Source organism: Giraffa tippelskirchi, chromosome 7 (assembly GCF_054371585.1).
Source record: "Giraffa tippelskirchi isolate mGirTip1 chromosome 7, T2T-mGirTip1v1.2.pri, whole genome shotgun sequence".
Taxonomy (NCBI): Eukaryota; Metazoa; Chordata; class Mammalia; order Artiodactyla; family Giraffidae; genus Giraffa; species Giraffa tippelskirchi.
The window spans coordinates 144,388,740-144,413,614 of NC_137281.1; the positions used below are offsets into that span (position 1 = coordinate 144,388,740).

The window sequence follows — 24,875 nt, forward strand, 5'->3', positions numbered from 1 at the left end:
ATCTGTCTCCCCAAACGCCTCCAGTGCAGGCTCCAGACCACCCCCAACCCCGCCCCCAACAAGACCTCATCAAATTTCCCAGCAGCCCTTGCTCCCATCTTCTAGACTGGAAGGCTAGAATCTTCTTTCTAGGGGCCTTTTGTTTTGTCATCCCTATTTCTGGCCAAGGCAAAAAAGCAAAAAACAGAAAATCACTAAAGCAAAACCAAACTCTTGGTCATAAAAAGCAAGTGAGCTGGGGGAGATTTTATAGACAGAGCTCAGAAGTTCAAAAGACCCTTTAGCTGAGATTTCAAAATGGCAGCTAGCTAAATGCCATTTGGTCTAAATCTGCTTACCCAAACATCCCTCCCAATCTCCAAGGGGTGTCCATAATTACTAGCACAGCCACCTGCAAACGTGGAATCTGAATCTGCCTTCTTTCAAAGATTAGAGAGGTGGGACCACGAAGCTTAGCTCCCAATGCCGGAGAAGAGGTTGGAAGGGAAGAGAGAAGGGGAGACGGGAGACCTTCACAGCAGCATGCAAGGACGTGGCAAGCTCACCCCATCCCATATCTCAGCTATTATGCATTCCCAACTGGCTTGGACAAAATCCAGGGAGACTCCAGGCTGGTGAGTCTGTGAATGTGAAGCAGAGATAAGCGACACTGAGAGGGAGCCCTCACCCACGGTTACAAATGGGCTGTAGCGCTGCTGGAGCAAGGAGCCAAGGGAATCTTCCATTTCCAAGGCATTTCTGCACTCCGTCCTGCTCCTGGAGATTAAGAATTCCCTTTATTGGCTTTCTCCCACTCTCTGGAAGGTAACTAAGCAGTTACCCTGAGAACACGAAAAATCAGGGGGATTTGGAAGGTTTTTTTAATGTGTTAAAACATGTTGACCTTAGATACTTGTTCGGAATAAAAGTGGGACAGTAGGAAGTTACATTCTTTCCTTCATCTCTGGGGCAGTCATCCTGTGCCATGCCTCTGATAGACAGGGAGGAGACCCATCACCAACCTCAGCAGGGGATCTGCTTTGGGTGCTCAGAAAAAAAGATGCATATCCTTCCAGAAGGAGGCTGGGCCTCTGGAAGGGTGGATGAAATCAGACAAACAGAAATGAGAGGAAGGCTTTCCTGGAGAGGGAAGAGCATCAGCAAACTTCAGAAGAGGGTGATACTCGGCCTAGCAATGAGACCGGCTAGGGGAGGGGCAAAGAGACTTAATGGAAACTGAGGAATCTAGTGCTGGAAGTTTATCCACCCCCTTTACCAACTCTAGGGCATCCCTGAGTGTGTCCTCTGCACCCTCCAAAGAGCAAACTCATTGGGGCCCCTGTGAAGTCTGAAGGACAGGAATGTCTGCCCCAAGCCTTGCCCAGGGGTCAGACGCCTGGAAAAAATTCCTGGAATTATTTGGTGTTGTCTGAGATGGATCTGGAGCCTCGCTGGCTGAAGACAGAAGTGGCTTTTGGTGGGGCTGCCAGGCCTGGTCTGTGGCAAGCTCAAGGCACTGTCATGTATCAAAACGTTGGCACTTGCTGTTTACCAGTCTGGATCTGCTTTCCTTTCTCTTCTTTTATTCACTGTAATCCTTACAAATCATCTCCTCCCCGAAGCTCTCCTGATCCCTTCATTTGTGATTAACCCACCGCCCTTTACACTCCTTCAACAAGTCAAGGTCTCTCTATTTCCATGTGTGCTTGCCTGCCTCGTCTTATAAGAGTCTCACTTCCCTCTAGATATAAATGCTTGAATAAGAACCAGGTCTTACACATCTTTTGACCCCCAGCACCTACTCTTCCTGCAGCTGGAGCTCTAATACTTTGGCCACCTGATGTAAAGAGCCGACTCACTGGGAAAGACCCTGATGCTGAGAAAGACTGAAGGCAAGAGAGGAAGGGGGCGGCAGAGGGTGAGATGGTTAGATAGCATCAGTGACTCAATGGACACGAGTTTGAGCAAACTCAAGGAGATAGTGGAGGACAGAGGAGCCTGGCGTGCTGAGGTCCATGGGGGTCACAAAGAGTCGGACACGATTGAGTGACTGAACAACGACCACAACCAACTCTTCCATGGCAGACACTCAGGAAATACTTAATGTGTTGAATACGCAGCCCCACACGGAGTGACCTGGTCCTGGCTGACATCCCTTATTCCTGTATCCATCCATTCCATTCATTTGTCCAAAAAGCACGTGAGTGCCCAGGATCGGGCAAGCTGGCTCATCTCTTACAGAGCACACAAGAACTCTTCAACCAATCAGCTGAAAAGTGACATTCAGTATTTAGGATTCAGTATGAGGGACTTTTTTTCAGGTCTAGGACATAGAACATTCCACAGGATCACAGGACAAAATCCTGGCCACAACAAGGTGGATGTGGCCTACATCTTGATGCCCATATCTGTCCAGATGAAATGTCACACCCTCAAGAACCACCCCTGGAGCAGACAGATTGTCTGGGAGATGGGTGAGGGCCCTCAAGGGCTCTGCCCAGCCCACCCAGGAGAAGGCTAGATATGCCTATCACAGAAGAGGGCAGAGTGAAGATAACCCTGCCACCTAAGTGCACAGTACTCCGGGAGTGCTGGGTAAGAGGCTGGCAATGTGGGGTGTGGGAAGAGCTCTAGGAGCCTTCCCAGCAGAGGAGACATGATCCTGGAGACAGGAAGATTTGCTGAAAGTCAGAAGAAAAATCCACCCTGCTCAGAGCTCAACAGGCGCAAATTCTTTGAGAAGGAGATGTGTCCAGGAACTGCTCTGCTCTGGGGGGAAAAATAGGGGTGACGGTGACCGAGGAAGGTGGTAGGTGATGGACAATCATTTATCTCAGGTCTCTTCCAGTTCCAGAGTTATAGGATCCTAATCTGAACCTCCCCCAGCAACAATTCAAAAAAGTTGCCTGAGTCCAGGGACTTCTGGAGAGAAAGTTGACTAGTTGCGCCAAACAATAAACCAAGAAGAAATTTCTGAAGGGATAAATTTTCCTTATCGCTCCAGGACATGCATCAAAGCAGCTAGCTGCTGTCTGCCCAGCCTGGGAAGATGATAATGGTTTCTAATGGCCTGTAAACAATAGAAGCGGTCTTTGTAATGAAGATTAACAAATTAATTCCTTAGGCTCCCCTCCCTGCACACCTTGCAGGGCCTTGCTCCCCCTGTGCTGGGACACAGCAACCTTCAGGGATCGGAGAAGAGGAGGGATCCAAGCCCAAGACTTGATGCCTCTGAGGAAATCAGACCTGTGGGCCGCAGTGGGGGTATATCCAGAGGGAGGGTCACAAATCACCTTGTACTCCATCTGGGTAAAAGGAAAAAATCCCTCATCTCGGAAAATATCAGAAACCAGAGAGAGAGAGACGACACCCCAGGACGCTGGCACAAGAGGTAAACTCTATTCTGACCCGGTGAGCTCACTCATTCATTCAGCAAACACTTGTGTACACCGACTAGGGTGCCAGGCACCCACAGAGGGTACAAGAGAATACAAAGAAAACACTTCCCCTGCGTGGGGTGACAGTCTGGGGGCTGGTGCTAGGAATAAGGGACCTGTGCAGAGAAGGATAATACAGGCTAATGCAATAGTATTTGCAAAGTGTTACCCATGTCCAGACGTCTATCTCCACTTCTTTGCTGCTTCTTTCTTCGATGTACCATGTTCAATGTGGGTGACTGGGGTAGAAAGAAAGGGGGACACAAAAGAAAAAGGAAGCCAAGCCCCTCCTCCCTCCTGCCACTGTCCTCTCTATGCTCAGTCCCTGTTCTGGGAAAGAAGAGGACCTATTGTCACTAGAGGCCCCAAGCAGGTCCATGCCACCAAGTCACAATCCATGCCACATCTGTTTCTGCACCAACAAGACATGTTTTTGCTGAACTGTGCAAAATTCTGACCATCTGGACTTTTCTATTTGATACACCAACTTCCAGCACCCGACAACCTTCATTCTTAGACCTGCAGTGTGTGTGTGTGTGTGTGTGTGTGTGTGTGTGTGTGTGCATAAGCACATGCGCATACACATTAATGGTGATACGATGGAGGGAATTCTAAGGTTTTTTCACCCATGGTTCCAAAGTTAACAATGTCACCTTTTGAAACTAATGATGAATACATTCTTTTGCATCTGCTTAGCCTCTCATTTTTCAGTCCTTCAATAAATATTATCTCATGTTCATGCCACAAGTAACCTTGGGTGGTAACAAAGAATAAACACTGTTATCTCCACTTTAAATTTCTCCTCCTCTCTCCATTTGTTTTCTACTCAGCAAAGGTTGAGCACCTACCATGTGCTAGTACCATGCAGCATATGAAGTTTACAAGACAGAGCAAAGCTAACATGGGACCCCCTCCTTCATCAGCTTCACAGTCCAGTGGGGGAGAGAGATGGACACGCACTCTGTTCTCCAGGATTTGGGGCAGCTTCCGGAGGAGATGACTGACCTGAAAAGATTTTGCCAAGTGGAAAACAGAAGAAAAGAGATTCCAGGGAGGTGGACCTGCTGTTTGTGTTCAGAGAAGAGTAAGCCGTCTGCTGTCTCCAGACTATGGCATGAGTCAGGGTGAAGGACACAGCCTGACAAATGAGACTAAAGAGGTGGGCTGGGCCCAGACCATAGAGCCAAGGAGCTTGGACTTTGTCCCGAGGGCAACGAGGAAACCACCGAGGGTTTTAAGCAGAGGCAGGTGATGTGATCGGACTTATATTTTAGCAAGATTATTCTGACTGCTGAGTAGAGAATGCACTGAAATAGGAAGAGACTCAGCAGGCTCTGGAGACATTGCCAGAATAGAATCGACAGGGCTGCGTATCCCATTGGAGGCAGGAGGAAAAGGAGGCTTTCTCATGTGGGTTCAGCCAAAACAGGAAACCAATAAGAAAGCAAGAGGCAGAGAAATTCAGTGCTTTGCCTAAGGTCACATAGACTACTTGATGACAGACCCAGGCCAGGAACCTAAAATTCTTCCCAGTAGAAACCCCTTGGTTTGCCATGTTAGCATCAACCCGTGACTTAGCCGTCATTATCTGCCTGGCTATTTCTTTGTTCCTTGCTTTTTTCACGTAGGTTCGCTTTTCACCCTACAGAGATGACAAGCCCATGAATGAAAAATTCCTTTGACCTCCCAAAGGGCCTGGCACAGTCCTCAGCACCAAGAGGTCAATGACCATTAGTGAGTCAATCAAATCCAGGAGCCCCAAGGGGGCCTTAGGCATTGCCTTCAATGCAATGTGAGACTGTTTTCTTCTTTAATCCTTAACAAACAGTATTTTTTTAAATCACACCTAGATTGAGCAGTTCTTAGATGCTTGGATTTCAAAGTTCAGGAAACTTATAACAACAACAGAAAAAAAAAAATTACAGGGATCACCATAGTCTTGTCATCTTTTTTCACTTTGCCAGCTAAGGACATTATAAAACCCAACTGCCATCTAGTACTCAGGTTCTTAAAAGAAAGAACATTTAATACATATTGCACAGGTCAGAATAATATAGTTTTAAGATTAGGGATAAGCCTTCAAATAAAATCAGAGTTCCTTGACTAAGCACAATTGACACTCGGGGCCAGATAAGGCTTTGCTGGGGGGGGGGGGGCAGGGATGCAGGGGGGTGTTGTTGGGGAGTCATCCTGTACTCTGTGAGATGGTCTGCAACATCTCTGGCAACTGCTCTGGAGATGCCTGTAGCACTCCCAAGTTGTGACAACTAAACAATGTCTCCAGGCATTGCCAAACACCCCCGGGAGGCAAGATCATCTCAGCTGAGAACCAGTGAATTAAATAAAGGAAGCCGTATTAACAAACTAGTTATTAATTTATTACCCTTATATTTTAGAGCGGTGAAAACCTCCTCACAAACTGGCACCAGTCCCTAAACCAGTTTTGAGGAAGGAGAGATTAAGAAGATGGGATTTGACATCAGACTTGACCTCATATCTCAATTTTGCTTCTTACTCACTGCCTGACCTTGAGCAAGTGCCTGCTCTAAACCTCCCTTTCCTCTCCTGCAGGACCTCCCATCAGAGGTGGGAGGATTAAGCGGAATTGATGTAACCCACTTAGCAACATGCTTGGCATGTGATTGTCAGGAGAGAGGGGGTATGACAATGACTAATATTATTTCTATACCTTTAATGTTATTTCCATATCTCTCCTATAGCACATAGCAAAGCATCTGGCACATACGGATGGCGACCCAGATTTAGGATGTTCTGGGTAAAGGGATCTTGCATATAATGTAGAATGTCTTCAATAAACATTTATTGAAGAAATAGATGAACCCCGAATCACACCCTGCTCTCACCAGTTCCTTTCCCCAATCCCACCACACCTAAGTTCCTCCCTCTGTTACGAGAACTTTCTCAAAATCTCCCCATGGGGATTAAACCCATAAATAAAGTCTGGCCACTCCAGAACGCCTGCTCTATGAATAAGAACTCTGGGGAAATCCTCTAACAATTAGTATCGCTATCCCTCTGCTACCTGGACTTTGACTAACTCTCGCCCCCTGAGTATGAGAGTGCAGCCTTGCTCAGGTCCACCATTAAAGTCACCCATTTCACAAGGATCTATCTGAAACTGAACAGACCCCACACTGCTCACAACAGCTCCAGAGAAAGTCCGGGATATATATTTTTACTATTATCATTTTTTTTCTTTCTTTTTTCTTTAAGTCCTCTATTACACCTTTAACTTTCATTTTCATAACCCACTATTACCTTGCAAAAAAAAAAATAAAGTCACCCATTTCATCCACATGGTCAGGTTGCTGCCATCCTCCTTGAGATATTTAAACTGGAGGCAGGCCAGGGACCGAAAAAGGAGGTGGCAATATCCTTGAACAAAAGTAGCCATAAAAGGGTGTGGGAAACAAGGGAGCGACAAATTAAACAAGCAGGCAACCTCAAAGGAAGGGGAAGTGGAGAGACTCTGACACAGGGGTCAGAGTTCACGCTGCTTCCTCCAGCCCCGCCAATCCCACCTCCTGCCTCAGCAGACAGAGCACTGGTAGCTCTTGCAAGGGGGAAAACAGACATGGTCCTGGCCAAAGCCCAGCCATCATAAATTTCTGGGGCTCACCTCACACATACATAAAATATCTATCTTCTGACAATTTCCCGAAGGATGAAGGTTTTCTCACCATCACAGGGTCAGGGGACATAATCACAAGGAGGGGACTTAAAGAGCAGTTGACCCAAGCTCTCATTTTACAGACGGGGAGACTGAGGTTCAGAGACAGAAAGGAATCTGCTCAGGACCATCCCAGCATGCTCCAGGTGGTGCTGAGCTGAGAGCTTGAAGCCACATGGCTTCTCTAGGGGCTCCAAAACATACCCAGAGAAGAGGAAGGTGTATTATGAACTAAACCTCACCCGTCCTGAAAACATGGTCGATCACATCTGCAGCCTCAGATGAGGAAAGGCTTAACAAGTTCTCAGAAGGGGCTACTGATCTAGTCTCATGGCTTCTCCATCCGTTTGGAAACCGTTAAGAGAATAAATCACCTTCTGCGAGAGAATCTAGCAACTCCCTTCTTTGCTCCATCATGAATCATCTGTCTTCTCCAGACCATTTGATACTATGACCAAAACACAAAGAGAACTATAAAGACCATTTGGGAGATGGAGGGTGTTGGAGGGAGGCACACGTGTGCATATAATGGGAAGAGAGACAGGAAACCAACGCGGCCAAATGCTAGTAAATGGTGCCTCTAAGAAAACAACAAAGATGTTCATTTTACCATTCTTGTAACTTTTCAGAAGGTGTGAAATTTTTCCAAGTAAAAATTTCAGGGAGAGAAAGCACTAGTTCATAATCTAAATTAATTTGTTTTAATCATTTGGAAGGAATCAGGACTCACTTCTTCAGTTTCACAGAGTTTCTCTAAGGACTAACATCCTTAGAAAAAGTTGTAAGACCTCCCAGAGATTAGAGGTGTAGGGCTCCAAAAAATATGTGATGCTGGTGCTCAGCAGCCTTGGGATCCGTAACTGATTTCAAATATTTTGTCCCATCAGCTCCCCAAATACACATATGCTTGTCACATTATGTATCACGGTGGTTTTGTTTCAGAAAATAACTAGCTACAACAAGTTATGGATGGAGCAAAGTCAGAATCCAAAAGAGGTTCATCCTCTTTTCAATATATGAGGTTCATTAATACAACAGAATGCAGTTTAATTTCTACTCAGCATGGAAATTCTTTCATATGAATTCTTGAATCAAAATTCACATCTGACCCACAGTCACCATGTTCTCTATTCAAAGTAGTTTTTAATTTGGATCATATGGGATCCCTAAAACTCTACCCTTGACCACACATATGAAACCCATGCCAATAGTGTGGCATTCAAGGCATGAAGGTTTGAGAGAATGCAACCCATTCAAGAAACTTGAAAGAATTCCTTACAATCAAAGGAAGAGTTGAAGGGAGAAGGAGCAGAAGAACATGAGATTTGAAAGGTAGGTAGAGATCAGATCCAGGAGGGCCTATATGCTGGACAAAGAAACAAGATGTTTATTTCGGGGGTGGTGGGGTGGCAACAAGGCAGCACTGGGTTTTAAGATGGGAGGGATATAATTGGATCATTCCAGCAGAGGACGGATGGCAGTAATTCAAAACTAGGGAGTCTAATTGGAATGACAAAGATCTGAACAGTTAGAGTGGGAGTGAAGAACTGAGGACAAATTAGAGAGGGCTATTAAAGAAAGCAAAGGGACAGTCCTTGAGAGGAAGAGGGCAGACGTGCCTGACCGACAGGAGTCCAAGGTGACTTCCAGCTCTGCTGACTTGGGAGATGCTGCTGCTGCTGCTCATCCAGGTGGGGAGTCCAGGAGAAGGTTTGGCAGAGGAAGGCAGCAAGTTCTGAACATGCTGAGGTCTCACGGGGATATGTAAATGTGGAGCCCCAGAGAGAAGTCTGCGTTAGACATTTGCATTTGAGAGTAATCAGCATATATATAGTCATGATGTCATGGGTGTGGATGTGGTCAGCTAGAGAGAAACTGATTGCAAAACAAGAATTGAATTAAGAAACTCTGGGGAACCCAAGTGTTTTAAGGGTGGGCAAGGAAGAGGAGCGCTCCCCCACCCCCAAGAACATTGACTGGGCTAAGAAGCAGAGACCTCAGTCTGCTTTTAAGTGACCCACTAAACTCCTTTATCTTCCACAGGCTGGTCACACCATGCTAGAGTCGAGGAAGGAGCAACGATGTATTAAAAGAAACTCACTTCTTAACAACAAGAAGACAAACAACCCAATTACAACATGGGCAAAGAATTTGAATGGCTATTTCTCCAAAGAACATATACAAATGGTCAATAAGCACATGAAAGTACCTAGCATCATTAATCATTAGAAAAATGCAACTCAAAACCACAATGAGATATCGCTTTTTATCTACTAGGACGGGCTATAATCATAAAGATAATCACAAGTGTCAGCAAGGATGTGGAGAAATTGAACCCTCATATACCACTGGTAGGAATGTAAAATGGTGCAGCCACTCTAAAAGCAGTTTGGCAGGACTTCCCTGGTGGCCCAGTGGTTAAGATTCCAGGCTCCTTCTGTAGCAGGTGTGAGTTCAATCCCCGGTTGGAGAACTAAGATCCCACGTCCCACATGGTATGGCCAAAAAAAATTTCAACAAATTAAAACAATTTTTTAAAATAAATAAAAATAATTTTTAAATGAAAATAGTTTGGCAGTTTCTCAAAAAATTAAGTATAGAATTATCATACAAACCATCAATTCCACTCCTAGGCATATACCCAAGAGAACTGAAAACATATGCCCACATGAAAACTTATACTTGAATGCTCACATTAGCATTATTCATAATAGCCAAAAAGTGGAAACAGACCAAATGTCTATCGACTGATGAATGGATAAATACAATATTCACACATTGGAATATTATTCTACCATAAAAAGGAAAAACACACTACAATATGGTTAGACATTGAAAACATGTTAAGTTAAAGATCCCAGACACAAAAGGCCACGTATATTGTCTGATTTCATTTATATGACATATTTAAACCAAAGAAATCCATAGATACAGAAAGCAGATTCATGGTTGCCAGGGCCTGAGGAAGGGGAGAATGAGAAGTGATGACTGCTTTTGGGTAAGAGATTTCTTTCTAGGGTAATGAAATGTTCTGAAATTAGATAGTGGTAATGTTTGTACAACACTGAATATACGGAGACCACTCAACTGCACACTTTAAAATACGAAAAATCAATATTTGAACATCGGCTGGATATAAATGTAAGAAATTACTTTGTTTTCAGGTAGAAGAATAACATAGTTCTGCTTTTATTCTCTTTTAATCCTTACTGTTTAAATAAATAATTTATAAAATAAAATGCCAAAAGAACCCAATAAACTGTACATGGTTAAAATGGTGAACATTATATTACAGGAATTTTATCTCAATAAAAGAAATTTTAGACAATAAATTCACTTTACAAAGTTCCCATAGGCAAGAGGAGCTGGGTAAGCAATTTCTCCAGCTTGCCCAGATATTCTGACTAAAGAAGCCAAAACTCCATTCTAACTAAAGAAGCAAAAAAGCATGCTTCTCAAGACTCTTAAATGTCTTCAGATGTCCACAGGCTAGGGGCGGGGGCTCTGCTGATGAGTAGAGAAGGAACAAGTGCCTCCTGATAGCTACTCCCGCCTTGGTGAGGCTGCCTCACTTCTAAGACCCTAAAATGCCAAACAAGCAGACCAGACCTACAGAGAGACAGCAGCTAGGCATGACCTGGGACATAGTTACTCCACGAAGGCAGAAGAGAGAAATGATTTCTGGGCCCAGGGTACCCAGAAGTCCCAGAATGGCAACCTTTTGGTTCCTGCCCCTTATTCAACACCCAACACCCCTGCACTGTGTTTCCAGACGACCTTGTGGGCCAGCATTCCAAGCTGTCCAGAGCGGCACCATTCACCGCGTACACAGCAGCTCTCTGTTCACACAGTGCCCGGGGCAGTGGCTCTAAATCTCTTTGGGCTTTGGACACAAGTGATTTTGAAATTAGCACAACTTACATGGTCGACAGCCAGCTCAACACCGTCGGCTGCAGAAGTCAAGGCCCCGAGAAGCCAAGAGTGGGACAGGAGACGGACTGTGAGTTTATCAGAGGAGCTCAGAGCCTCCGAGCAGCAGAGCCTGAGGTTGGAGCTCCAGGGTTCCACAGAACTTCCTGACGATAATTTCATCGCGACTTCCCTCTCCAGTGATACGCTTCTCTCTCTCTTTTTGCTCCCCCTCTCCCGCCAAACTCCCAGGGTAACACTGGATAATAAAGTGAGAGAAGGAAAATGCTTCTAGGTGGCACCTGACCACCCCAGAGAGACCGTCAGAGCAGGGAGGCAGTGCTGGAGTGAAAAGCAAAACCTCTGGCCTCTTCCAGCCCTTGGGTAAGCAACCCCTCCCCCAGGCCTCCCTGTCCCTGTCCGCCCAGCGAGAAGCAGAGCACAAAGAAACCAGGTCTTCCCTTGGGGTTCTGACCACCTCGTGGGGAGATTATGATACCCTGCAGTTGCCATGCCTACTGTGATGTCATTCCTTTTATCATTCCATCGAGGTGGATTTTTTTTTCCCCTTTTCTCTAAAGGACATCCTCCGATCCAATGCCTGGGAGCCCACTGGGAGCTCCAGCCCTTGTCTTAATCTAGACCTGGGTAAACTATAGCGTCCGGGACCTCAGAAGACTCTACAGACCTAATGGAAGTAGGGAAGAGTTAGGAGTGGCTCCCAGGACACAGAGAAGCTCTCCTCCCAAGCTGGTCAATCTCTCCCTACTTTTATCCAGAGCACAGATTTCACCAACTCTCAGAAATGCAAACAGGACAGGGATGTGTGACAAGGTCCTGTCAGCTCTACTCAACAGGGCAGAAGGCAATCACTTTTTAAGTAAAACGAAGGCAAAGAAGAAAGATGGAGGAAAAGAAGAAAACCCCCCACTTATCATGCACTGAAGAATGCAAAAGACCAAAGAAAAATATTTCCTAAATGATTACTTTCCACACTGTCTAGCCATGGAGCTCCGGGGGTTCCATACCAATGAAAAGCATTTCTTTGGGTCCCTACTGTGTGCCAAGCACTGCACCAAGTACTGGAGTCCCAGTCTCCAAGGAGCTAATAACAGGATGACTGTTCACAGTCATGACAGTTACACAGGCTCGTCTTAACGCCTTTGCTCCACTACAAAGAGAGAAACCAAGGCTCTGAGAGATCAGGCAGTTTGTCCCTGGCCATGAGGCTCAGTCTTCAACCTGTGGGCAGAGAGCAAAAACTCAGGCATGGGCGAGCCTTGCCTGAAACCCTCAAGTGAACACAACAGCTGGCTGTTCGCCTTCTCCTCTTTTCGTCCTCCACTATGGGATCCAAGGGGCTTCTGCCAGCAGTGAAGGAAGGCGACAGGCGGCTCGAGCTCCAGCTGCTGCAGCCCCACCAGGGAAATGGCGGCCATCTGCCACGCTGAATGGCAGCAGGGCCCAGGAAGGCCGTTCCTGCAGCCGACTCACCCTCTGCGGTCAACTTAACCTTTAGGCAACAGGACTGCTCCTGGAAGTCATCAATGACATTGCTAAGACACAGCACCTGGTACAAAACAGGGGTCCTATAGCACTGGAAACATCCAGACTTATTACATAAAAAATGGCGATTGCTGTTGGCCTCAGCAGCACCGTTACTTTCAGCCAAAAACTAACACAGAGAACTGACTTTATCTTACTGGATCTATAACATGTTTTTTGTGTTTAAAAAAAAAAACTATACATCACAAATATATTCTTTCTATCTTAAGCAGGAAAAAAAATCCAATGCCCAGTTTATGAATGGGGAAACCAAGGTAAAGGATAGAGAAAGGTCATCCCAGGTGACATGGATATGCAGAACCAAGATTTTTATCTTATGTATTCACTTTTGGGGACCCTTGGTGACAGCACAAGCGCTCAGGGATTTAGATGGCAGCCACATTACCAAGCCACCAAACAAGCCACCACTGTTAGTTCTTTTGTGTTTAGTGGGGCTGGGGCGGGGTGTGGGGGGAGGAAGGCAGGCAGTGAGAAGAGGTAGGAGACAGATCCCCATGAAAGCCCAAGCATTTATTCCCAAAAACGTTGGGATGTGGTTCGGGGGCCAGATGTCAGACTTGCTAACACTGTCGTCCTTTCAAACGAGCCAGCCTGCCTTTCACCTGTCCTCAGGTAGGTGTCCAGGTGCCCTACTTTTTCCATGGAGCCCTTATCCCCTGGGAACAGAAGCCTGAACAGACTGCTTTGCACTCACACAGGTAAGAAACTCTGCCATCCAAAACCAGGCCAGCGAGGACACACAGAATACATTCACTAGATGGTGGCTCGGCTGGCTTCAATTGCAAAACCCATCCTTTAGGACACACATCTGTGAGACAGGCCCCGCAGAAATCTCAGTGCAGATCAAAGCAGGCCGGCCCTGATCATCTCATTAAAAGCGGCGGGATGTGAACTCCAAGTTGTGATGAGGCCTAAAAACCAGGAGTCCTAGACTCTGACCTGGACTTGAATCTCAGCACCACTCATTCACTATGTGACTGAGAGTGTTTGCTCTCAGTTTTCCTCATCCATAAAATGGGGATAAAGATAGCTGTGAGAAGTTATGAAAATGCCAATATGTAACAGACTCTTCAAAGATTGTACCTGTAAGCATCGGTTTGTCAGACACAGCAGGATGTCTGTGCTCAGCCACCCACGTATTTTCCCTGACCCCTTCTGACCCATGGCCTTCAATTGCAACAGAACTGAGCTAGAGGGTAAAGCCTTTGGCCGCAGAACTGAGCTCTCATTCTTGCCAAGCTAACTGACCCACATAGGCTTCACAGCCTTGTTCTTATTGGAACCACTCTTTTGTTTGTTTGAATTTTTTATTTATGCATATACTTTTTATGAGTTTCTTTATGCATATGTGTGTATATACATATATAATTTATTCAAATGCATTTTATCACTTACGCTCTTTTCCTATACTCTGTCTTCCCACATCAGCACCCCAACTCTGACCCTGCTTTCCCCATGTGGCCCATGTTAACATTTCAGTCTGTGTCCTTCCATGTTTTTCCTCATACCCATATAAATAATTTTACATACACGAACATACATAAATAGGGATTTGGGGAGGGGTATATACTCTTCTCCCTCTTATTTATTATTATTCATTCTGCCATACATTGCTCAAATCCTTTTAATGGTTCTGTAATGACCCACAGGATGAAGGAACCATTGCTATTGGACCATTTCCCTACTGACAGGTATTCACTGAGTTTTAATTCTTGGCCATTACATACAAAATAGCAATAAACTCCTTGTACATATGTCCTGACCAAACATCATTTTCTAACCAGACAAAGTGCCCAAGAGCAGGATGTGAAAGTCATCCATCAAAAGACATGATCATGAGCTCCAATAGGGTCACATCATCCTTAAAAGTCCCCTTAGAATAGGACCCCTCTGCTCTTGGAATTGCAAACCCCAGGCGTGGATCTGACCTCCAACTCCTAGTTCCTGCAGGGTCTTACTGTGTCAATTCCCTAGGTCTTCATTTTCCCATCTGTAAAGTAAAATAATAACTGCCTGGTGGTGCAGAATTCAGGAGTGCTTTTGTGAGAGGTTGTTATGAGGGAGCCATGTGTGAAGTGCTATTTTTGCTGTTATTCTATATGATGTTGCTTCTAGCTTGTTGTTCGGGGGGGTCAAGGAAGGGAAGGCAAGCCAAAACTAACTGTTTCAATTCAATTCCCTCTAAGACTTGGAGGTCCTTCTTTAGAAAGTTGCTGGGACTGGATGGGAAGGCCTCTGTCTCTCTGCCTTCCGGAAGCACCTTGCACTGCGATTGTTTACAACCCAAAGTCAGGACTAGATGGAAGGACTTTTGACTCTCCACCCGCCAGGCTTTGTCGCATTCCAAAGAGGAGCAGCTGTAACTGAAGTTATAAGAGGAATCTTCCAGTGAGCAGATTGTGAAAAATCGGAAATCTCACTGATGTCTGATTTTCACTCAAAAGCTCCCTAAGCTCTAAATTGCATTCAATAAAAAGTGTAAGGTGGTGGGAGGGGTGTACTCCTTTTGCAGGGGATGTGGTAATTAGGATTTTCTGTTCCTGAAAAAAGGAGATGCTTTGGGGAGGGGGAATCCCTAAAACTTCCGTTTCAGCTAGCAGTTCTAAGCCTTTCAAGAACCTTCCTGAAAAGAAGCAGTTTCAGCAACTCGAGTGAATTTGCCGGGTTACCATATGGCTCATAACGCATGAGTTGTTCAGTCGCTCAGTCGTGTCCGACTCTGCAACCCCATGGACTACAGCGCACCAGGCTTCCCTGTCCTTCACTGTCTCCTGGAGTTTGCTCAAACTCACGTCCATTGAGTTGGTGATGCCATCCAACCATAACGCATCAGAGGCGAGCAATAGGAATGATAAAATCTGCAGAATTAGTATAATGTTATTCTGCTCTGAAACTCAAATCAAATCTGAATGTGGAATACTTTTCTTCATAAAATCAAGCAGATGAGGGACTTCCCTGGTGGTTCAATGGTTAAGAGACAGAACTTCCACTGCAGCCTGGGTGGGGGGGTTGGCGCAGGTTCGACCCCTAAACAGGGAACTAAGATCCTGCATGCCGGGTGGCTCAGCTTAAAAAAAAATTGAGCAGATGATGGGCACCCCCTGCTCTGGACGAGCTCTTGGCAGCATCTACTGAACACAGTCTACCTGGGACCTAGCCATCCCACTGGCAGGTAGGCACACTTCAGGTCTCCTCATAGCACAACTCAGAGAAATCACAAACCAGAAATTGCCATATGCCCAGCAAGAATAGAACCAGCAAAGAAATCATGGTATATTCACATGACAGTATACTACCCAGTACCCGGAATGCAAGACCTACAACTACAGCCCATACTATGAATGACTCTCACTATGTTGATGGGGAAATCCAGACACTAAAGTGAACATGCCAGAAGATTCCACTCCATGGGGAGTTAGAATCAGAATGGTCACCCTTGGGGATGGGGTAGCAGGTGTGGTAGTAACTGGAAGGGGCACAGGTGGACTTCTGTCCTCTTGTTTCTTAACATGGACAGTGATGACACAAGTAAATTTAATTTTTTAGAATTTATTGAGCTGAAAAAATGTGTACTTTTCTGTATGTATCCCTGGAGAAGGGCATGGCAACCCACTCCAATATGCTTGTCTGGAGAATCCCCATGGACAGAGGAGCCTGGCGGGCTATAGTCCATAGGGTTGCAAAGAGCACATATGAAGCGACTTAGCATATACATACTGTATGTATGATGTACTTTGAGCTTTAAAACTTAAAAAACTTAAAAAAAAAGACATGGAACAAAAATGAAGGTGAAAGTAAAAGTGAAGTCCCTCAGTCGTGTCCGACTCTTTGCGACCCCATGGACTGTAGCCTACCAGGCTCCTCCGTCCATAGGATTTTCCAGGCAAGAATACTGGAGTGGGTTGCCATTTCCTTCTCCAGGAGACCTTCCCACATTGTAGGCAGACACTTTACTGTCTGAGCCACCAGGGAAATCCGTAAGAGTAAAGCAGTCAGGTGGACGGGGCTCTTGGAGCCAGATTTCGTCTGGCATGCATCATTCCTGGGAGCTCTCCTGTCCATGCAAAGACTGCTTAGCTGAATGTGGCAGAAGAGGCTTTTGTGAGAAAAGATGAAAGACGCCACAGAGAAACTGGCTCTTTCTTTGGAAAGGAAAGGTTTTACAAAATCTATATGTGCAAACTCCACCCAGGTAATTAATCCACTGCACTATCCATTTCAGCTGGACCCAGGTTTGCTTCAGAAACATTTGGGGGCTTTGTTTTTTGTTTTTCTTCTCTTTAAAAAAATGTTTGGAATGAAGGGGAAAGACATCATTATTTTATATGGAAATCAAATCCATGTTTACAGATAGAGAATGGCAAATTAGAAGCCAGAGATGGAAAGAGATTCACTATAAAGGCTCTAATACCACAGGCAAATGGGGTTTCCATTCAGTTCAATAACAATATTTATAGTAACAGCTAACACGTATGCAGGGTTTACACACGCTAGGCACGGCTCTGAGTGCTCACATACATTAACTTATTCAATCTCCATCTATAAAGTAAATGGAGTAGATTGCCATTTCCTTCTCCAGGTGATCTTCCCAACCCAGGAGTTGAACCCATGTCTCCATTTACCAAGCCCTTATTATGTGCTGGGCACTATACTGGGCAAGAGAGGTACTAATATATACAAAACACCAACTCATAGGTTACAGGATTAGTCTGTGCAGTGATAAAGCTCACACAGGCATCCAGAGGTCTAACTCAAGAATGGAAAGTTAGAAAACACTCTCCAAATGGTGGATGTAAGTTTTCAATAACTAAAAAGCACCATCTGTTTTCTCAGTACATTCTAAGAAAAAAATTCCTTGATATTCTCTTCTCAGTAGAGTAAATTATAAAGATCAGTATTCCTTGATGCCCCACCCTCTCCTGGGTCATGAAACTCAATAAAACTCTCTTCATTTTGATTGGAGGGAAAAAAAAAAAAAAGAACCTGTAAATATGTTTGTTTACTTTTCCTGAATTGCCCTCTTGTGTAAAATGGATCGCTCGCCACTAATCTAGCAGGCTCTAATACAGGGACTCTCAGAAGGTGCCCAGGTTATTAAAAAATCAAAAAATGCAAAGCAGGATTGCTATACATACAGCACATTTTTAATGTTTACACAACAGATTCACGCTCTTCACATATATACACACACAAACTTAAATACAATGTGAAATAATTATGATCTCAAGAGAATTACAGGATCTGTTTCTTTTGAAATATTAATTCAGAGAGTGCCCCATGGATGGTGTGGTCCAGCCACAGACTGTACAGTGGATGTATTATGATGAACACCTTGGGAACTACACATAAAACCTCACGCAGAGATAACCCCAAAGTTTCGTTTGAGTCCTCCAAGAATGGGAGACCCAAGTTTAATCAGGTCCCACTACTGCTCTATCCACTTGATAAGCCTCTCTTAAGGGAAGAAGAATAAAAGATTGATCCCAGTGGTAAGGAACAAATGAAATCCTAGCTAGGAACCAGTAATAGGGAAGAAAGGAGGTTCACAGAGCTGAAGAATATATGGGTGAAAACTCTAGGACATGGCCAATAAAGTCGCAGGCCAGCCAGATGTAGGATCTTCATAATACCTAGAGGTCAAATCCAGAAGTTCAACTAAGGTTACGAGCAACAGGCAGGAACACAACCACCTGCCTACGTGCCCTTGAACTAGCTCTGACCCAGGCCTCCAGATGCTATACTCATGCACCTGGCCCATCTTTGCTGGCCTCTCTACAGAGACAGGGGTTCCTAAACACATGTGAAACTTTCAATATGTGCTCCCTTCTCCCATGTCCATCCCATTTCCTGGAAGTCAATTAGATGTTTTTAGAGAATCAAAAATGGTGCCCATTGTGACATGGCATCCTGTGCTCCTTTCCAGAAGAGTGTGAGGTCCAATTCTAAACAGATCCTGTCTTAGAAAAAGACCTGAGAAAGGTATGAAAGCTCCTCAGACCCAAAGATGAGACAGTACAGAAAGCTGGTTGAAAACCATTTTCCAATGTCTGTTTATTTTTCTGCTAAAATCTATTCACTGTGTGAGTTGCCAAGGGAAGTTAAGGCTCTTGTTCTAAAGCAAGAGTAGTTCTCTTTCCACATGACACCTGTATAAGATGGAAAATGTGATACCCTCTGCGTATCACAGAACACCAGTTCCCAGTAAGAAGACACCCCAATTTCTGCCAGTGAAGCACCCAGTGGGGGCAGCTTTTCCACTTTTCTCCTCTTGTTGAAAGGGCCTTCCCCAAGGGCAAAGTCCTCCCTGGCCCCCAGTGAGGACTCACTGTTCACTATCCCTTTTATTTAGCTAAGCAGCAGAGTTTTAAAATAATTTCTAGAACTCTTTACTCAAAGACACACTCAGGAAGAGGTCTGTGGACCATGTACTAAATGCACTGGATCCTACTCAAGCTATCAAAGGCTAAGTGTGACCTTGAAACATCCTCTCTAAATTCTTCCCTTACATCCAGTCCAGACTAACACAAATTGATTCTATTTTCTCAAAACATCAGCCTGTTCAGATAGCTTTGCTTATCTTCATTAGCATTTCTCAATGATGAGGGGGGCAAGGGTTCAATGCCCAATGTTGCATCCAGAGAGACAAGGCCTATGGGAAGATATAAACCTGAAAGAAGTGATGAACCCATGGGCAATTCTCCAGACATCCTTGAGTCAAGAGACTTTCTCAAACACATTCCACCCTCACTCCCCAATGGGAATAGTTTATACTTCCTGAGCCCTGGCTTTGATTCAGACCATCTCCTAAGAGCTTCATGTAGGTTAATATCTAATCCTCACACCAGCCCTCTGGGGTAGGTGTCAGAGGTGAAAGAGATAGCTGGAATTTGAACCTAGAAGTCTGATTCTCAAGCCTAGGCTCCCATGATGACCACAAGATATTTCCATACTCAAGGATTATAGCTGGTCCTCTTATGACCTGGATAACTACAATGGTGTGGTCACTCACCTAAAGCTGGACATCCTGGAGTGTGAAGTCAAGTAAGCTTTACTTATATTACTATGAACAAAGCTAGTGGAGGTGATGGAATTTCAGCTGAACTATTTAAAACGCTAACAAATGATGCTGTTAAAGTGTGGCACTCAATATGTCAACAAATTTGGAAAACTCAGCAGTGGCCACAGGACTGGAAAAAGTCAGTTTTCATTCCAATCTCGAAGAAGGGCAATGCCAAGAATGTTCAAACTACCAGACAATTGCACTCATTTCACATGCTAGCAAGGTTATGCTCAAAATCCTTCAAACTAGGCTTCAGCAGTATGTGAACTGAGAACTTCCAGATGTACAAGCTGAGCTTAGAAAAGGCAGAATAATCAGACATCAAATTGTTAACATTCATTGGATCATACAGAAAGCAAGGAAATCCTAGAAAAGCATCTACTTCTGCTTCATTGACTATGCTAAAGCTTTTGACTATGTGGATCACAACAAACTATGGAAAATTCTTAAAGAGATGGGAGTACCAGACTACTTTACCTGTCTCCTGAGAAACCTGTATGCAGGTCAAGAAGCAACAGTTACAGCTGGACGTGGGACAACTGATTGGTTCAAAATTGAGAAAGGAATATGACAGGCTGTATATTGTCACCCTGCTTATTTAACTTATATGCAGAATACATTATGTGAAATGCTGGGCTGGATGAAACTCAAGCTGGAATCAAGGTTTCCAGAAGAAATATCAACAACCTCAGATATGCAGATATTACCAATCTAATGGCAGAAAGTGAAGAGGAATTAAAGAGCCTCCTGTTGAGGGTGAAAGAAGAGTGTGAAGGAGCTGGCTTGAAACTCAACATTCAAAAAACTAAGATCATGGCAAATTGTCCCATCACCTCATGGTGAATAGAAGGGGAAAAGTGGAAGCAATGACAGATTTTATTTTCTTGGGCTCCCAAATCACTGTTGATGGTGACTGCAGCCATGAAATTAAAAGATACTTGCTCCTTGGAAGGAAAACTATGACAAACCTAGACAGTATAATGAAAAGCAGAGACATCACTTTGCCAACAAAGATCCATATAATCAAAGCTATGGCTTTTCCAATAGTCATGTACAGATGTGAGAGCTGGACCATAAAGAAGGCTGAGTACAGAAGAATTGATGGTTTCAAACTGTGGTGCTGAAGAAGACTCTTGAGAGTCCTTTGACTGCAAGGAGATCAAATCAGTCAATCCTAAAGGAAATCAACCCTGCCTATTCATTGGAGGGACAGATGCTGAAGCTGAAAATCCAATACTTTGGCCACCTGACAGGAAGAGCTGACTCTCTGGAAAAGACCCTGATGCTGGGAAAGATTAAGGCAAAAGGAGAAGGTGGTGACAGAGGATGAGATGATTGGATAGCAACACCAACTCAATGGACATGAATTTGAACAAACTCCAAGAGACAATGGAGGAGCCAGAGGAGCCTGGCTTGCTGCAATCTATGGGGTTGCAAAGAGATGGGCACAGCTTAGGGACTGAACAACAATGCTCTTATGAGGTGCATTTATCTAAATGTGTTATGAGAGTTCATTCACTTCTCTGTCTCCTTGACTCGTAAACTGCTAACTCTGTCTCACTATTGATTCTCCCTTCTCCCTTTTTATAATAACCTCCACCCCCAAGGTTTACCTAACTACATGATCATCTGCTCCAGACTACATTTCCCAACATCCCTTGCAGCTGGACATGGCCATGTGACTAAGTTTAAGCCATGGGATGTGAATCAGTTCAGTTCAGTAGCTCAGTCGTGTCCGGCTCTTTGCGACCCCATGAACCACAGCACACCAGGCCTCCCTCTCCATCACTAACTCCCGGAGTCCACCCAAACCCATGTCCATTGAGTTGGTGATGCCATCCAACCATCTCATCCTCTGTCGTCCCCTTCTCTTCCTGCCCTCAATCTTTCCCAGCATCAGGGTCTTTTCCAATGAGTCAGCTCTTCGCATCAGGTGGCCAAAGTATTGGAGTTTCAGCTTCAACATCAGTCCTTCCAATGAACACCCAGGACTGATCTCCTTTAGGATGGACTGGTTGGATCTCTTTGTAGTCCAAGGGACTCTCAAGAGTCTTCTCCAACACCACAGTTCAAAAGCATCAATTCTTCGGCACTCAGCTTTCTTTATAGTCCTACTCTCACATCCATACATGACCACTGGAAAAACCATAGCCTTGACTAGACGGACCTTTGTTGACAAAGTAATGTCTCTGCTTTTTAATATGCTGTCTAGCTTGGTCATAACTTTTCTTCCAAGGAGTAAGCATCTTTTAATTTCATGGCTGTAATCACCATCTGCAGTGATTTTGGAGCCCAAAAAAATAAAGTCAGCCACTGTTTCCACTGTTTCCCTATCTATTTGCCATGAAGTGATGGGACCAGATGCCATGATCTCAGTTTTCTGAATGTTGAGTTTTAAGCCAACTTTTTCACTCTCCTCTTTCACTTTCTTTAGTTCTTCTTTGCTTTCTGCCATAAGGGTGATGTCATCTGCATATCTGAGGTTATTGATATTTCTCCTGGCAATCTTGATTCCAGCTTGTGCTTCCTCCAGCCCAGCGTTTCTCATGATGTACTCTGCATACAAGTTAAATAAGCAGGGTGACAATATACAGCCTTGACGTACTCCTTTTTCTATTTGGAACCAGTCTGTTGTTCCATGTCCAGTTCTAACTGTTGCTTCCTGACCTGCATACAGGTTTCTCAAGAGGCAGGTCAGGTGGTCTGGTATTCCCAGCTGTTTCAGAATTTTCCACAGTTTATAGTGATCCACACAGTCAAAGGCTTTGGCATGGTCAATAAAGCAGAAATAGACGTTTTTCTGGAACTCTCTTGCTTTTTCGATGATCCAGCGGATGTTGGCAATTTGATCTCTGGTTCCTCTGCCTTTTCTAAAACCGCTTGAACATCTGGAAGTTCACAGTTCACGTATTGCTAAAGCCTGGCTTGGAGAATTTTGAGCATTACTTTACTAGCATGTGAGATGAGTGCAATTATGTGATAGTCTGAACATTCTTTGGCATTGCCTTTCTTTGGGATTGGAATGAAAACTGACATTTTCCAGTCCTGTGGCCACTGCTGAGTTTTCCAAATTTGCTCACATATTGAGTGCAGCACTTTCACAGCATTATCTTTCAGGATTTGAAATAGTTCAACTAGAATTCCATCCCCTCCACTAGCTTTGTTCGTAGTGATGCTTCCTAAGGCCCACTTGACTTCACATTCCAGGATGTCTGGCTCTAGCTGAGTGTGAGTGATCACACCATCATGATTATCTGGGTCGTGAAGATCTTTTTTGTACAGTTCTTCTGTGTATTCTTGCCACGTCTTCTTAATATCTTCTGCTTCTGTTAGGTCCCTACAATTTCTGTCCTTTATTGAGTCCATCTTTGCATGAAATGTTCCCTTGGTATCTCTAATTTTCTTGAAGAGATCTCTAGTCTTTCCCATTCTATTGTTTTCCTCTATTTCTTTGCATTGATTGCTGAGGAAGGCTTTCTTATCTGTCTTTGCTATTGGAAGCCCCTTAATAATAAGCTGCTTTCCAGATTTTGAAAAACCAGGATGAAAAAAAGCGATGAAAAATTGTAAAAAAAAAAAAAAAAAAAAAAAAAACCAAAAAACTGGGTCCAAAAATGACTTTATGGACTTACCCTGCCAGTCTGGTGTGATTCCCCCTAGGACTTATATGAAGTAAGAACCTGTCTTATTTAGCCAATCTGTTTGGAGATATTACAGCAGCTTAAGGGCTTCCCAGGTGGGTTAGTGGTAAAGAACTCACCTGCCAATGTAGGAGACGCCGGAAGCAATTTAGTATGCATGCACACACATGGCAGCTTACCTTATATGCTAGGTTAAGCACTTTAAAGACCAAAACTTGTCTTACTCCACACAGCATCCCCAAAACCCTCTCTTAGTGCTTGAAACATAATAATTGCTCATCAAATATTTGTAAGATGAATGAAAACACCATTATGTAAACCAGGTGATACTGGGGCCAAACAGACTTATCCAGGTTCAGTGAATGCTTAGTCACTCGGTCATTTCCGATTCTTTGCAACCCCATGGACTGTAGCCCACCAGGCTCCACTGTCCATGGAATTCTCCAGGCAAGAATACTGGAGTGGGTTGCCATTCCCTTCTCCAGGGGGTCTTCCTGACCCAGGGATCAAACCCAGGTCTCCTGCATTGCAGGCAGATTCTCTACCATCTGAGCCATCAGGGAAGCCCTACCCAATCTCAGTAGAAGATCCTTATCCAGGTGGGTTCAGTGTCTCGCACATTCCTAGGAAACAGGAGCTCAGGCCAGAGAATCTACGTTTAGGAAAACATTTGCACCAGAGGAGGCGTAAACCTGTACAGTGTCTGTGTTGGCTCTCTGCTGAGACGATGGATTTTGTGCTTAACCACAAGTTAGCTGAGGTTACTGCTTTATCTCACAATAATGAAGAGCTCAATTTGAGCACTTACTACAGACCAGGTACTATACTAGGCACGTCACATACATTACAGCATTTGTTTTCATTTAATCCTCACAACAACCCTAAAAGGTAGGAACTTTTATTATCCCCAGATGAGTAAACCAGGCTCAGAAAGAAGTAACTTGCCCCAGCCTCATGGCCATAAGTGACAAAGGTCAGATTCAAATCCAAGTTGTTTGAACCCTAAACTTGTTCTCTTCTTACCCACAAGGCTACTCTGCCTCTCTCCATGTGTGACAGGCTTTTGTTCCCTACTATGATGACACGTTGGGAGGGCTGGGCCAGGTCTGAATAGGTGCCTAATGCCCTGAGCTTACAGTGTGGGCGTGACACTTTTCCTCTGAGCATAGTTGGTGACCGGCTGCACACACCCTCCGGGCTACAGCAGGGCAGAGGGCAAACAGCCTCGGCCTGGGGCCCGCCTCGCTCCCTCTTGCTTCCTCTGGCTCCCTGGACTGCCCTTGCCGCCCCCTGACCCACCCACCACCCATGCCACTGCCACCCACAGCCTGTGTTTTTGCCCCTCGGCTGCCTGCCCTGGGTGTGCTTCCCTGCCCGCTTCCATGCAGAGAGGCCTTAAAACACTCCTCCTCAAAGCTGCACCATCCAGACCTGCCCATCGAGCTTGGTAACGGTATGGTCCAGGTTTCACCTCCACCAGCTCCTTCCTCCTCCCACCCTAGACTCGGCAAAATGGAGACAGCACCCAGGGAGGGAGGCAGCAAGCAGGCTTTCTCCTAAGAGGTTGCAAACCTAATGACTATAGGTCAAAT

At 44.8% G+C, this 24,875-nt stretch overlaps 1 protein-coding gene across 8 annotated transcripts in view; it reads right to left on the reverse strand.

Annotated features, from left to right (window-relative positions):
* The window catches only part of DPF3 (double PHD fingers 3), a 279,584-nt gene that overhangs the window by 216,500 nt on the left and 38,209 nt on the right, over positions 1–24,875 (reverse strand). For 3 of the 8 annotated variants that reach the window (XR_014059243.1, XR_014059238.1, XM_081508942.1), the window contains exon 1: positions 11,029–11,438. The exons of the other annotated variants lie outside the window; for them this stretch is intronic. Coding sequence is in view for 1 of the 3 variants with exons in the window: in XM_081508942.1 (XP_081365068.1) it covers positions 11,029–11,199 (171 nt within the window). In the remaining 2 variants the exon portion in view is untranslated. Of the gene's footprint in view, positions 1–11,028; positions 11,439–24,875 lie in introns of those variants that run through there. 8 annotated transcript variants of the gene reach the window in all.